Here is a 16,606-nt window from a genome sequence, read left to right as displayed (position 1 = left end):
CACTCCTGATCTGTTGCAGCGGCAAATGAGATCTTAGGGAAGCAACAGTGCATCATGGGATAGGGAGCAGGCCTTGAGCTGGTTGAAGACCTTGAGCTTGCATTAGACTGAATCAGAGTAAGAATGAAAGGCGAGCTAGAACAACTTCATATTATCTGTTTAAAAGAGGGGATTGGTTAGAAATTTATTTTTTTTACAGGTGTTATGAAAGAAGAACATTAAGGCTAAGAGCTGTTAATGAGCTACTTCCCACGGTGCACGGTTTGATTCCTTCAGAATTCATTGCCCTACTGTGTGATCCTGATCAAATCACTTGACCAGGCTAAGCTTATTAATGGTCTTCTGGACTGCATGCCTAGCAACTACTAATGAACATAAACAGAATGATGTTCTGTTATACAGATAAGTAGGCTTATGCGAAAGAGTTGAAACATGGAAATGTCAATGTTTCTTGTTTTTGAAATAATGCAAACATTGTTTGGAATGATAAACAGCAATAATAAAGATTTAAAAGTGAAAGGAGTTTGCTCTGCTGTGACCAGGAGGAACCTCTGGGTTACATGTGTAGCTTCAGTTGATTTTTACAACAACGTAGAATATTCAGGGTAAAAGCTTGTCAAACTGGAAACTTGCAGATGCTGTGTCCTTCACATAAACAATTAAAACAGATATGGCACTCTTCTTGCAGTTGGATTTTGTTACCGCACCCGCAGTGATGGAAATCTTAATCCACCGTGACTAAGGTGAAAGAGTAAAACATCTCAAAAAGACAAAAGATTTAAAGGAAGTGTTCTTTGTGTGTGTGTATGTACGTGCGCACATGCGCAAACACACACACACACACACACACACACACACACACACACACACACACACACACACACACACACTTCTCATGTTGCATGCTTTTTCATCAGATCTCATTTTACTGGAGCCAATGATATCAGTGTCACTTTTGTCAAACACTGGTAATGTTCAATCATCAACCCCATAACAGTGCAGCAGACAAAAAAAAAATTAAGCATGCACAATGTTGGCTGCATTGTTATTTTTGTGATGCGAGGAGTGGGGAGGCGGTTCAAAGGGGCTGTTGGTAAAGTCTGCTTTTACTGGACAAATGGACTTTTGACAGTGCAATAGCTGAAAAATGTTGGCAGGGAAGTTTTCCTTACTAACACTGTTGTGCAATCGTGAAGTTAATATATTTAGAAATTGGGGGTGCAGCCCATATATGGGTGCTGCATGGAAAATATTTGCATGTGTACTTTCAATGTTGGAAATCAAGACTTTTTTAAAATATATCGGCTTCCGATGAGTGCGTTTGATGTGATGTATACTCATATTTATGTAAACAACAAGACAGACATGTTAAATAGTTGGATATCCACTGTCTACAGTAGCCTGCTAATCCAAGAAATGCTATAAGTTGTTTGAATAGTAGGTCTCTGTGCTGTACTACAAAAGGCCAAAATGTGTCATGTATTTTCAGAGATTAGATGTCCTAAATAATGGGACTTGAGGTTCCCAAAGCTGAAGCTTAGCTTGGTTTACTTTAAATCCTAACTCCGCTAGTTTAGTTAACAAGAAAACAGTATCTTTCCAACAGCCAGCTAAAGAATTAGATGCTATGAGAGGATCATCCATATACTGTACTGAGGCAGACCCACAAGGTAGTCCCTCGCCCTAACTACTCACGGGTTCCCCAGACACTACTCGCTCACCGCTGCAACTGCTCGGACCAGAACAAGGATTAAATAAAGTCAACCCTATCAGTACATTTCTACAGGGTTAAATCTGAAGATTTCCTCTTTGTTAAACAGTATCACACTAATCTCAGGAATCTGGCTATGCTGCTATATTAAGTATAGCCCTAGCTATAATTACCTGAGCTCTGCTACGGTACTGTACAGCCATTCTTTACTGTTTAAATCACTCCTGGCAGTGGATGCACACTAAGACCCAGCGTACTCCAGGCGGGAACACTGACGTCGGGAAGTTGAGAATTAAGCCTACAGTTTCACTTTTGCTTTCTGCTTGTTTGCCTCCTGCTACTCCACCTATCTGGTCGCATCTCCGGCCGCAAGGTAGTCCCTCGCCCTAACTACTCGCGGGTTCCCCAGACACTACTCGCTCACCGCTGCAACTGCTCGGACCAGAACAAGGATTAAATAAAGTCAACCCTATCAGTACATTTCTACAGGGTTACATCTGAAGATTTCCTCTTTGTTAAACAGTATCACACTAATCTCAGGAATCTGGCTATGTTGCTACATTAAGTATAGCCCTAGCTATAATTACCTGAGCTCTGCTACGGTACTGTACAGCCATTCTTTACTGTTTAAATCACTCCTGGCAGTGGATGCACACTAAGACCCAGCGGACTCCAGGCGGGAACACTGACGTCGGGAAGTTGAGAATTAAGCCTACAGTTTCACTTTTGCTTTCTGCTTGTTTGCCTCCTGCTACTCCACCTATCTGGTCGCATCTCCGGCCGCAAGGTAAATCAACCACTGACTGGTATTTTAAGCTGTGAGCTATGGCAGTGTTACTGGACTTGAATTAATTCCTTGTGAGCCTATTGACTGGTATTCTAAGCTGTGAGTTACGGCAGTGTTTATTGTGACTTTGTACGAATTCCTTGTGAGCCTCATACTCATTACATTGCTTTGCCATACTGCTGCGACGTTATGCTAACAGTTTTATTCATATTGTTGATGCACTTCTAGTGTTCTCTCTACAGTGTGTTAGCGTTTTTGTTCACAAAAAAGCTAGAGGTCTGTTTACTGCCTGTATAGTTATAATTCACATTGCTAAGTTTAGAGCTGCAAAGGTCTACAGGTAATGCGGATGCATTTCTAATGTTTTGATTGTATTTAACTGTCTTGCGACTATAGCAGATGTTGGTTGCTTATATTACCCTGTTTGTTTACTCCCTTGCATAGTATAGAAAGGCGACAACAGTCGAGAAGTGTATAGTTGTAAATGACCGCACGTGTTGCTGACGCACTTACAGCGTTCACTTACTAACAGTATTGCGACTAGGTCGGTCACTGTTTGCTTACATTATATAGTACTGGTTTAAGTATCTCGCACATAATTTTAGGCATCCCGCCTAAGCTGCTTTAGTGTTTTGCTGATAGTGTTGTAGAACCAAATTGAAATACTTTATATATGTAACTGTTTGATCTACTGGTATCTCGACTGCATCTTATTCTCTACACATCACTGTATTGTAATCTGTGTTTCCTAATCAAGCCTAGATATTCTAACCTCCTTCTCTTACTCACAGGTAGTCCCTCGCCCTAACTACTCGCGGGTTCCCCAGACACTACTCGCTCACCGCTGCAACTGCTCGGACCAGAACAAGGATTAAATAAAGTCAACCCTATCAGTACATTTCTACAGGGTTAAATCTGAAGATTTCCTCTTTGTTAAACAGTATCACACTAATCTCAGGAATCTGGCTATGCTGCTACATTAAGTATAGCCCTAGCTATAATTACCTGAGCTCTGCTACGGTACTGTACAGCCATTCTTTACTGTTTAAATCACTCCTGGCAGTGGATGCCCCGCTCCGCTTCGCTCCCCTCCCTGCCCCCATATCCCACCGCCCCAGTACCCCTACATTTAAAGGAAAAGCCAGACCCTCCCACTTTCCCCCAAATCCACAACTCCTGGGACTCACCCTACTCCTCCCACCTCAAGGCCCACCCACCTTAACAAGTCTAACACCAAACCTCCTCCCCCTGCAAATCCACAACTCCCGTCACTCATCCTACTACTCCTCCCACCTCAAGGCCATCCACCTTATCAAGTCTAACACCAAACCTCCTTCCCCTCTTCATATCCTATACCTACCACCAGCATGGCTAAATACATATATTTCATGGCCCCTCTTACAACAATACTACTCTTCACCATCTATTTCTTAACTAAGTATGAAAATCAATCCTTGGTAGGAATCCCCTTCCACAAGGGCCACACTAACTCCCAATACCATCTATATGTCGTTCCTATTACACCTCCACTCTACCAAGACAAGACAATGTCCCCCAAAGTAGTCCATCTCACACTTCACCACCCCAAAACTACAACTAACATAACCAACCTCAAATTGCTATTTAAATTACAAAGATTTCTAGTTTACCTGAAAACTAGAATAATCATTGATGGTGACATCCATCCTAACCCAGGCCCCTATAATCTCAAACCCAAACCCCTCTAACTTAATCTATAAACCGTTTGACTCCTTGCTAATACTGCATCTAAACCTTAGAAGCATTAACAATAAAATTCACATCTTACATGCAATGATAGCTACTCATTCACCTGACATTATGTGTTTAACTGAAACCTGGTTAAAACCCTCCACTAAGGATCAAGAGATCCTTCCACCCGGTTATAATATCTTCAGGGCAGATCGTTTAAAGAAAAAAGGAGGAGGAATAGCTGTTATGTTCAAAAATACCTTAAATATCCATAGGAATACAGTACAACCTCCTATAATCTGCAACCTAGAACTAATTGCCCTAAAATTTGCCTTAACACTCAAAATGCCTTAACCTCTTAGTCACCTATATCCCACCGGGGAAGAATATAGAAAACTTAGAGCAAATCTTGTGCTGGTCAGCCACCAACTACCCACAAGAAACCATAGTACTTGGGGACGTTAATATTGACTGGTCTCTCTGCTCCACCCATACAACCCCACAACCCATTAACTTATATGGTTTTTCCCAACATATCCTAACCCCAACCAGAACAGGCAATTCTCTCCAAAAAGAAAGCACTATTGACTGGATCCTTACCAATAGGGACTCAAGCAACTACACTACTGGCACCCTTCCCAATGACCTCAGTGACCACCTCATAACTTATATTATTAAACACAAATGCCCTACTTCCAACCCTCCTGTATATAGACTAATCAGAAACAAAAGAAATTTATCCTCAACAATTTCTAGATGAACTAAAATGCTGTAACTGGACCTTATTAAGAACTCTGCCCCTCCAGGAGAGTGTGACCTACTTTAACAACACATTCCTAAAGATACTTGACTCACATGCCCCTCCTAGACAAATTAGATCCAAAATACGCATAGCTCCTTGGCTTACTAGAGAAACAAAAATTAAAATTAAACTCCGTAACCAAGCCTGGGTCAAATGGAGAGCAACAAAAACCCCTCAAGATCGAACCAAATTTCAACAGCTAAGAAACACAACCAAATCAGCCGTTACCTTAGACAAAAAACAATACTTCTGCCACCTCCAGCAGAAACACAAGAATAACCCAAAGAAATTCTGGGCTAGTTTCAACAACCTCCAGCACCCAGGAAAAACTACTACCCCAACCCCCGAAAAGCTCATTGAGCAAGGGCCGGAAGAAATAGCCAATTCCTTTAACTCTTACTTCACCGAGACAATCCAAAACCTTGCCAGTCAACTAACCTCCTCTCCCCCATCTGCCACACAACCCCAAGTTGAGACCCCTACCCAGTTTACTTTTAAACCTGTCTCCACATCATACATATATTCTCTCTTAAAAAAACTTAAACCAACCACTCTAGCAGCTGATCACCTCCCAGCAGAATTCTTACAAATAGCGGCTGAAGTTATTGCATACCCTATATCCATCCTTATCAATAGAACCATTACCGAAGTTAGTATTCCCACTTTATGGAAGATGTCCTACATCATCCCACTTCACAAAGGAGGCACCTCCACGGAAATCTCAAACTATAGACCAATAGCTATACTGTCCCCAATAGCAAAAATTATGGAAAGATGTATCCACAAACAACTTCTTCACTACCTAACGTGCAATCATCTCCTATCCAACACCCAACATGGCTTTCGCCCCCACCATAGTACAACCACTGCCCTCCTTTCCTTTGTCGACTCCATTAATAACAATTGCAATAGTAAACTTATATCCTCCGCCCTCTTTCTTGATCTGTCAAAAGCTTTTGACATGGTCAACCACCAGCTCCTACTGTCCACCCTTGAATCCTTGCATCTGGACACCCCAGCTCTAACATGGTTCAAAATGTACCTAGCTGATAGGAAACAGGCTGTACTATGGCAAAATAGACTATCAGACCTCCTTCCCAACACCATTGGTGTCCCTCAAGGCTCAATACTTGGACCACTTCTGTTTTCCATCTTCATTAATGACCTTCACTCAGTTATCCCTCAATCCACCTGCATACAATACGCTGACGACTCCACCTTAATCTGCTCTGATGCCTCCCTCTTCAACCTCCAAACCACCACTCAACTCTGCTTTTCTCTAGTTGAAAATGGTTTACCAACCTCAAACTCCTACTCAACCCAACCAAAACCAAATTACTATTATTTTTCCCAACGTCTTCTCTACCCCAGTTAAAGAACTCCCAAACACAGATAGTAATGCCTTCTGTATCAAATCCAACAATGGGACTATCATAACCCCTGTCACCAATACCAAATTACTAGGAGTAACTATTGACCATAAGCTCAAATTTGACATACACATCACCCAAACAGTTAAATCTGTTAACAAAAAACTTGGGTCCATGTACAGAATAAAAATTTTCTTACTCCGACTGCTAAACTTACCATTGCCGCACACATCTCCTCTCTACACTCCTCTATGCCTCCCCAGTCCTTTCTTTCCTCCATAAACGTGAACTAAACATGCTCTCCCAGGCCTACCACCACATTACTAGATTTATAACAGGTTCTCCATATCGCACCCACCATTGTCATAACCTGAGGCAACTTGGGTGGTTGGAACTGCCCAATCTTCTCAAACTAAACCAACTCTCTGAAGCATGGAAAATAATTAACCAACCAGACAGAACCCCGCTCTGTGTAGCATACTGATACCATACACTAACCTAAATAGTCTCCGATCTTCCAACAGCACCCAGATCCTAACCATTAAAGCCAATAATTCTGGTGGCGATGCCCTCTTCGCCAACTCCATTGGCAAGCCATGGAACGCCCTCCCAATCTACCTCAGAAATACTACCTCTCACAAACAGTTCAAAAAGAACCTTAAAGAATATCTCAAGACACTATGGCTATGCCCATGTCCTGAACCTGATTAAGCTAATATTTCATACCTTCACACCAAATCTATCCAGTCCTCATCTCCTAATTCTTGTTCCCTTATCACTTATCTGGAAATACATTTTTACCACAAATATAAGATGGTGACTCTTGAACTTGATATACTCTATTAGTATATTATATTTCCCTGTCATGTTTTACCAGATGATTGATCTTTGTCTCATTATACTTCTATGTAAATGGACTTTTTTTTACTAACCTTGTAAATGTACGTCTACTTATTTATACTTTTTGTAACTTGCATTGTTATAACCTGGATTTTTTTATATAACTTGTTTTGAGATTTTGTGTTTTAAGATTATGATTGGAGCTTTTCTCCTCGGGCCTCTACTGAAAAAGGATATGCATCCAGTTGGACCAGCCCGGTTAACAAATGTAAAATAAAATAAAATAAAATAAATAAGTTTAAACCAATGGTGGTAAAAAAAAAAAATGAAAGGTAGAGGAGTGGAAGGAAAAACTCAAAATACTAGAAAACTAATAAATGACAATAAGAAGAAAGGAAATATGCAAACGTATTCAAAACTGAAAAAAAGAAGAGTACTCAGAAACGTGTTAGAAGTCAGTGGTCAAATGTAAAATACAGCTTGAGGTCATTATGATACGCCTCAACTGTAGCATGGCAAGGCAGATCTGAAATGGAGAGCTGCAACAATGCATTATGGGATACCAATAACTCACGTGCTGAGCTGTCCTAATATCTATATTAGCCCTAATGTTACAGAGGCTAGACCTCATCATACAGAGGGAAATCTGTCCCTGATACGGTAACAATTAAATTTGAAGAGTGCTTCCTATTCTATACATTAATTTTAGTAAGTTCAGACATCAAAAAAATCTTACTTGTTTATGTGATTACTAAGACATTGGGGGAAATAAATAAGGCAGCACAAAAAAGACATAAGCATTCATTTGAATGGTAAGCTCTATCATTCACTTGACAAAAAAATGAAACCTTATCTTCAAACTTACCCCATCCATGATCGGATTCTGGCTCTTGGTGAATATTCCTTAGCTTTTCCTCCAAAGCGGATTAGCTCTGGTCCACAAGGACATTCTCTGTAAATAAAATATTGACAGCTGCAGGAAATTAGTTTGCTCAAGTGCACTACAGAAAAATACAATTGAGTAGAATCACCCTTACCAAGATGAGTTACAGCACTCATAACCATCACTGGAACTGACCAACATATGCAACACAACCCGGACTGAAATTGACTTACAAGATAAAAATAAAAAATATACAAAAGCTAAAACAAATATCAGACCATTATCCCAGTTTTGATGTGATAAACGATATTAAAAGCATACTCTCTGCCAAAGGTCTAAATCAGCCAGCAAGACTCTAACTGGTAATCACTCAATCATAGACCTCCTTATCAACATCCCTAACAAAATCACAGACGTCAACATCCCCACTAAGTTCCATCACCTTTTCCTTAAGCATCACAAGAACACATCTGCCTCTGAAGATGATCAATTTTAGACCAAAACTCAAAATAAAAAAATGCAGAATTGAAAGCAAATATAAACAAAATATCCTTGTCTTAAATTCTCAGACTTAATCACCCTAATAACGCAGCCAAGCTGCTAACTTCCCTTTTCAACTATATTCAAAACAAAGATCACCCTAAAATAACTAGAGTCTACAAATGCAACTCTATTACATTGCTCATCCTTGAAATCTTTCAACAGAGGTAAAGCCTGGCAAGCCAGGAAAAAACATCTTGTCCCAGAAAAGAAAAAGAAATTCAAAGAATTCAGAAACAAAAATCAACAAAAAGACAAACGACCAACTTCCTCCAACACCAACAGAGCACTCTCAACAACAGCCTAAAACAGTACTTAACCAAATCAATCCTATATCACTGTGTGCCCCAAGCACGAAGAAAAAAAAAACTCTCAAGTCAGGGACCATTACCACAACCTTAGCCCCCTTGCTTCCCAAAGACTTTCTCAAAGAATTCTACTAACTCCCTTCCAAGGCTCCTGATTTTATGCAAGGAACACATCCTCCCTCCTCTATTATACCTATACAACTTCTGCTAACTAGCAAAACAGTGCCAAATACATGGAAGAACTGCCAAATGACTTCCAGAAATCACAAATCCTAAATATGCAAAAGACTAAGGACTGATCTTAATCTTTCCAAGCCTAGGAAAAATAGTAGAAAAGCTAGTCTTCTCCCAACTCAGATGACATCAAGAAATACAGCATCCTGCCCTTCAACAAAATGCATTCTTGGCAGGGAGGCATACCTTTACTGCTATCGATACAGTAACTGATGACATTCTAGGTAGCATAGATAAGGCCACTTCACAGTTACTGTTTTCATAGATCTTACCAAAGCATTTGACCAGCTAGCTCATACATTACTCCAAAATTCCCTCCACATTTCTGGGATCAGTCCCACTCCCCACTTTGGTTTTACAACTTCCACAGCAATAAGTACTTTGAAGTTCAGAATGGCAACAACTCTTCAACCTACTACCCACTCTACACATGGAGTTCTAGAGGGGTCATGGTTATCACCCATCCTATTCTCACAGTCTTCCAGCATACCTAAAACAAACACCAATTATTCTGAATGCGAATTGGATTATCTGCACAGCCATTCCCTCCCATTCTAGCAACAAGAAATTATTAGAAATTATACACTGACCCCCCCCCCATTAATATTCCAAAACGTGCATGCTGTTTGGCCAGCGTGCCCGTTGTAAATCCCACAATATACCAACGGAAAAAGGTCCGGTCGCCCGGACTTTTTTCCAAGTACTCACATTTTTTTTAACAAAAAAAAAGAAAAAAGAAAAAAACGGAGCAACGGAGACTTTTTCTCTGTTGCTTCCATTTCAAAGCATTGATGTACTGGGTATGTGTGGGACGCAAGTTCCATACGCATGCTCAGTACATCAAAACAAGGGAAGCAGTGCACCACAACCAGCGAAAGAACAGTAATGCGCCGTTATACAAAGACATTATTTAAGAAAAGTAAGTATTTTTTTTCTTAAATAATGTCATTGCATAATAGCAATAATCGACTCTGTGGTTGTGGTATATTGAAATTTACCCACAGTTGGCTTTATTTAATCACTCAGACTTCGCCCTCGTGATTAAACCACACCAACCATGGGTAAATCAACAATATACCACACTACGTTTGTCAGCTATTGCTTAAATAACCCTAATTGCCCAAAACACTGTCTCACACTTAAATGCATCCTAAAGTGTGTGTGTGTGTGTGTGGGGGGGGGGTGACAGGTGGGGATGATCTTCAGCACACTCAACTGGAAAGTAACCTGCAGCAAAAAACTCTTGAAATCACATGGCATTTTAAATATGTAACTAGTCTCTCAAATTTTAATTCCACATTTCCATACTAAAAAAAAAAAAAAAAAAAAAAAAAAAAGTCAACAGTATCATAATCTGCACGAAAAAAATCCAGTTTCCTATCTGCAAAAGGAAAACTAGCTATTTAGATAAATGGGGTTCTCCTACTTCAGATAGAACATGGTCTACAAATTATTGTAAAATCTTCCAGAAAAAGCCTGTCCAGGCTACAATACTTCAAAACACATTTGCAGATAATCTCCTTTGATTAACTCAAGGAAACAATACTGCTCAGTCCTAGCTATACCAAAATGGCGTCCAGTGAACGAACGATGTACTGTAATACTAGCCTTCTTAACTCAAACTGATCTACCAAGATACCCTCATTACCTTCTTCTCCAGCAGACAAAAGAAATTCCATTTTATAATCTTAGATTACATTCTTCTCAATCTCTTCTCACCCCCATACCAAAGTCCATACTAGTGATCACAGCTTTCATTAATGCTCCACAAACATGGGAGTCCCCCCAATATAGATCAGGAAAAATGCCTCTTACGCCAATTTCAGACATCATCATAAGAAATGTCTTCACACAAGCCTCCTGTAACTGCTTTTTACCACAAGGTGTCACTTTAGATTGTCCACAGAGTGCTCTGATTCTACTACAAAACTACTTACAAAACTTCATAAAGTGCTGTCTATCTTCATACTCCTTTATACCTTCTCCTTCCCCCAAACCCTCCCCTATCCTCTCCATCTTTTTATCCTCCCCTCCATCCTTCTCAGACCACCTTTCTCTATAATCTACAAATACCTTCCTCCTCGCATGAGCACTGCATATTCCTGAAAATAAGATGGAAAAAATAATCAGTTATCTGTTGTACAGTGGACATAAGTGTAAACACCCCTGTTAAAATGCCTGGTTTTTGTGATATAAAAAAATGAGACCACAATAAATAATTTCAAAACTTTTCCCACCTTTAATGTGACCTATAACCTGTTCAATTCAATTGAAAAACAAATCTGTTGGGGGGAAAATATACAAAAATAAAACATGTACAATAAGCTGGTTGCATAAATGTGCACGCCCTTAAATTAATACTTTGCTGAAGCACCTTTTGATTTAATTACAGAATTCAGTCTTCCTGGGTACACACCTGCCATCAATTAGAGAGACTCTAAGTAATGTCTTTCGGCTTTTCCAGGTTAGGGGTCACCACAGCAGAACTCCGGTCCGCTAATGATTAGAAGTGGATTTTTACAGTGCCGAGTTGCCAGCCCGATGCCCAACCTTCAAGGAAGGCACACTCATTCACGCTCACACCTACCTGCATGTCTAACATCACTCAACCACGGGGAGGACATGCACACACCACACAGAAGGCGCTCCAGCCGAGAATCGAATGGGAGAACCTCTTGCTGTGAAGCGACAATGCTAACAGCTGCACCACCGCAGCCTTCTGATTAACCCCAAATAAAGTTCAACTGTCCTAGTAGGATTTTCCTGACATTTACTCAGTTGCCTGTCACAGCAAAAGCCATGGTTCGCAGAGAGCTTACAAAGCATCAAAGGGATCTCATTGTTGAAAGGCATCACTCAGGAAAAGAGTACAAAAAAATTTCCACAGTATTGGATATACCATGGAACACAGTAAAGACTGTCATCAAAAAGTGGAGAAAATATGGGACAACAGTGATGTTGCAAAGAACTGGACGTCCCTCAAAAATTGATAAAAAGACAAGACCAAAACTGGTCAGGGAGGCTACCAAGAGACCTACAGCAACACTGAAGGAGCTGCAGGAATTTCTGGCAAGTACTGGTTGTGTAGTACATGTGACAACAATCTCCCGTATTCACCATATGTATGGGCTATGGGGTAGGTTTGCAAGACGGAAGCCTTTTCTTACATACAAAAACATCCAGGCCCGGCTAAAATTTGCAAAACAATACATCAAGTCTCCCAAAAGCATACGGGAAAATGTGTTATGGTCTGATGAGACCAAGGTTGAACTTTTTGGCCACAATTCCAAAAGGTACATTTGGTGCAAAAACACTTTGCATCACCAAAAGAACACCATCCCCACAATGAAGCATTCATGCTTTGGGGTTGCTTTTCTTCAGCTGGAACTGGAGCTTTAGTCAAGGTGAAAGGAATTATGAACAGTTTACCAGTCACTTTTGGCCCAAAACTTTCAGGCATCTGCTAGAAAGCTGAAGATGAAGAGGAATTTCAACTTTCAACACGACAATAACCTCAAACATACATCCAAATCAACAAAAGAATGGCTTCACCAGTTTTGGAATGACCCAGCCAGAGCCCACATCTAAATCCAATAGAAAATCTGTGGGGTGACCTGAAGAGGGCTGTGCACAAGAGAAGCCTCTCAATCTGATAGATTTAGAGCACTTTTGCAAGGAATAGTGGGCAAATATTGCCAAGTCAGGATGTGCCATGCTGATAGACTCTTACCCAAGAAGACTGAATGCTGTATTAGTTTAAGAGTGTGCACACTTATGCAACCAGTTTATTGCACGTTTTTTATTTTTTATATTTTTTCCCCTAACAGATTGTTTTTTTAATTGAATTGCGCAGGTTATAGGTCACATTAAATGTGGGAAAAGTTTTGAAATGATTTATTGTGATCTCATTTTTAATATCACAAAAACCTGGCATTTTAACGGGGGTGTAAACTTTTTATATCCACTGTATATTACATAAAATACTCAACGCATACTTGCCACCAACACATATGGTGTGGAATGCATCATTAACCACTTTACCCAACTACCATACACACCTGATGTTGATTTTCCCTGTAATTTTTCACTTTGCACTAGTGGTCCCCCGAGTTAGTATTCTAACCTGACTGATAAATGGTAAATAAATGTCCATATAATAAGCATCACTCTGTTTAAGTAACATGCTTCTCTACAGCACTTCAATTCTCTAACCTGCTATCGTTGACTACTTTTTTATTTTAAGGCAAATTACAATTAAATACTATCAATTACTAGCTTGTGACCCAGTCTAAGTAGTCAACTATAGCCTTAACAGGTCCTGCATAATAAAACAAACATCCTATCATAGACAGTATAACAATGAAAATGGCACAAGCTAGGGGAAGTGCGTCAGGATACATTTTCTCACCTTTTATAACTTATAAATCCAGGATGTTACAAGGAAAAATTCTCCAATAAAACAGAATGCAGTCTAAAACCTAAGAGCGCTGCTTTCAAGTAACATTCTTGCACAATTTTGAAATAGAAGACAAGACGAAAGAAAAGGAGAAACACTATCTGAAACACGATAAACCGTGGGCAAATGGTGAGATAAATGGAATGGCCAGTACTTAGTACCATAAAAAACTCAAACAAGTATCCACCATCAAAAGAGACGGCACACTAGATCGTCATGTCTACATCTCCACATCTGAATCAACAGAAAGGAGACTTTTAAAATATACGTTTCATTCTGATTTTACTTTATAATATTTTCAGTAAGGTATCGAAAGTTGTATTTTTTTGCACCCCGCTGCCTGTGGACCATCAGCCCCCTGCGATCAACTGACCCATTCATTCCTCATGGGAGAGAGCTGTTCCCAGTCCATTTGCTTATCATGGGGCAAGAGACAATCACAGAACCATCATCTTGGTTGCTGTGAGGGCATTTTTGAGTGTGCAGCCAAACCTCATCCCTTGGTGGCAGTTTGCATTCTGCATTACTGCAAAGGGATGGCCTATGCCCTTAATACAGAGGCATGTCTGCACCTTGACATACCTTTAAGGGCCATCATACTGGCTTGGGAAGATTGTCCACGTCTCTCTTGGAAGAGCAGCCAACACCACACTACCTACAGAGTCAAGTCACCACAGGGGGTAGAGCAACCACAACCCTCCATTTCAGGTGAGCGAGCCAACAAAAGTCACACATCTCTCGCCCACCCCTCTCTCCTGGCTCTTCTGGCTTCTAGAGCCACTAGCAAACCTCAAGTCAACTGGGTTACAATCAGAGCTTTATCCCTCTGTGACACCAAGACAGGGTTACAGTAAGGTGTCAATTTTTTAATTACAACAAGGTATCATGTTTTAGCTATGGACTACAATGACAATTTCTCAGTTTGGTCTTTTGGGTGACTGCACTTGAAAATTGATGTGATTTTTCTGTAGCCCACATGACTAAACTTTAAAGCAAAGTAAGAACAAATCCCACTGTAACCATCACCCAAACATGGTACACCAATATTACACTATTACATACATATTACGTAGTTTGTAATTCTTTCATACTTAATTGCATCTGAGCCATAAAACAATTCCTGTATAGGAATATCGGCTGTGTTGATTTAAAAGTGACTTATCACACTATGTATTTTGGTTTTGTTTTGCATGAATTGTAATATCAGTTTTATTTACCATAGTGGTAATTGCTGTGTGAGTTTTCCTTAGTGGAATGACTTATTTCCTAACTGAAATTGTCAAAACAGGGCTTCTACTGGCATTCAAACTCATCTGTCTGTGAAACTCCACCCCACCATAGTGTTACATAAGGTGTAGAATGCTAGAGTAGAGCAGGAAATATTGAAGCAAACCACACTTTTTTTCAGAGATTTGCTCTTATTTTTTTCTTGGGCTTCAACAAAGACAGGAAAAAAAACAATGTAAATGTATTCATATCCAGTTTTGCATTGTAAACTAATCAGTACTGCACTGGGTTTTGTACTGAATTCTTTTCAGGAGTTTAGAAAAAAAAACAGTTACTATCACATGGAGACACCTTTAAATGATACAGCAGATTTCACTTCACTGACTAAGCACTACTGTGTGTGCAAGTGTGTATATAACAATGTGTGATACAGATGCTCAGAGGATCATCATAGCGCTTATTTCTATTATACTTAAACAAACAATTTTCAAACAGATCCAACTTCTCCCTTACATACTAAACAAAACTTCTTTACCCTTACACATACTGCTGTCACTCAAAACATTAACAAAAGCAACAGTGCACTGCTGTAAGTGCGACCACAAAATGAAAGTAATGCACCAGTTTAAAAATACATACACATCTCTTTCCTTCCCTCCATATGTATGTGTGTGTGTGTGTATATATATATATATATATATATATATATATATATATATACACATACATATATATACATACATATATATATATACATATATATATATATATATATATATATATATATATATACATATATATATATATATATACACACACACACACACATACATTATATACATATGTATATATTAAGTATATATATATCTCCAAGAAAAACAGTCGTATAAGCGTACAAGGTGAATGTCCAAAAAGTATTTATTGAGTAAATTCCACAAGCGCTTTCACCCTAACTCAATTGTAGGGCTTTTTCCAAGTGTAAAAACATACCACTATCAGTTAGCCATCTTTAAATGTCTCAGTTTAAAAAGGGTGCCAAAAAATACCATTCTGACTTAATTTAAAGTGAAAGCATACATCTAAAACTGTCAAAGTTTTAAAAACGCAGAATACAATCCTGCAATATTACAAAAAATAAAAATAAATAAAACTCAACAACTAAGTAATATCTAAACAATACTTTGAAAAAATAATGAATAATAAATGTAAACACAAAACCTGTGAAATACTATAACTTAACATACATTAAATTATTCAGGAAACCAGCTATGGTACATATGAAATACAGACTACTTATAATATATCTCTCAATTTTAATTTTAAATTTTTTTTTTTAATTTTTATTGTAAATCTTCTGCTTTTTTTTTTTTTATTAGATAGGGCTTAATAGAAATATAATCTTTTAATCCTGGGGGGTCGAGACCACAAGATCGAAGTTTTGAAACTTTGAAATGTCAATAAAAAAACATAAGAGCTAAAAAAAAATATTTTTTTTTTTTACGTTTTTTGCAGGGGAGCAAGCCCCCTTGCACCCCCCGCTAATTAAATATACCAACTCAGAAATCGCACTACAGAAAGAAAAACAGTAAATATATTGTTCTGCGCTGTTCAGCAATCTCCATTTAAGCAGTTTGAAGTGTCAAAACTTCGATCTTATGATCTCGACCATAAGAAATTCAAGGTTTTGAAACTTCAAAATTTAGTAGTAGACCCATATATATGTGTGTGTGTGTGTGTA

General features: G+C 39.1%; 1 protein-coding gene across 2 annotated transcripts in view; it reads right to left on the bottom strand.

Annotated features, from left to right (window-relative positions):
• The window catches only part of LOC122813397 (holocytochrome c-type synthase), a 273,532-nt gene that overhangs the window by 96,205 nt on the left and 160,721 nt on the right, over window positions 1-16,606 (bottom strand). For both annotated transcript variants that reach the window (XM_044085696.1, XM_044085697.1), the window contains exon 5: window positions 8,086-8,172. In XM_044085696.1, the coding sequence (XP_043941631.1) occupies window positions 8,086-8,172 (87 nt within the window). The remainder of the gene's footprint in view (window positions 1-8,085; window positions 8,173-16,606) is intronic.

This window comes from Protopterus annectens, chromosome 10.part0 (assembly GCF_019279795.1).
Source record: "Protopterus annectens isolate FY-2018-M chromosome 10.part0, PAN1.0, whole genome shotgun sequence".
Taxonomy (NCBI): Eukaryota; Metazoa; Chordata; order Ceratodontiformes; family Protopteridae; genus Protopterus; species Protopterus annectens.
This window is presented reverse-complemented; position numbering and strand designations above follow the sequence as displayed.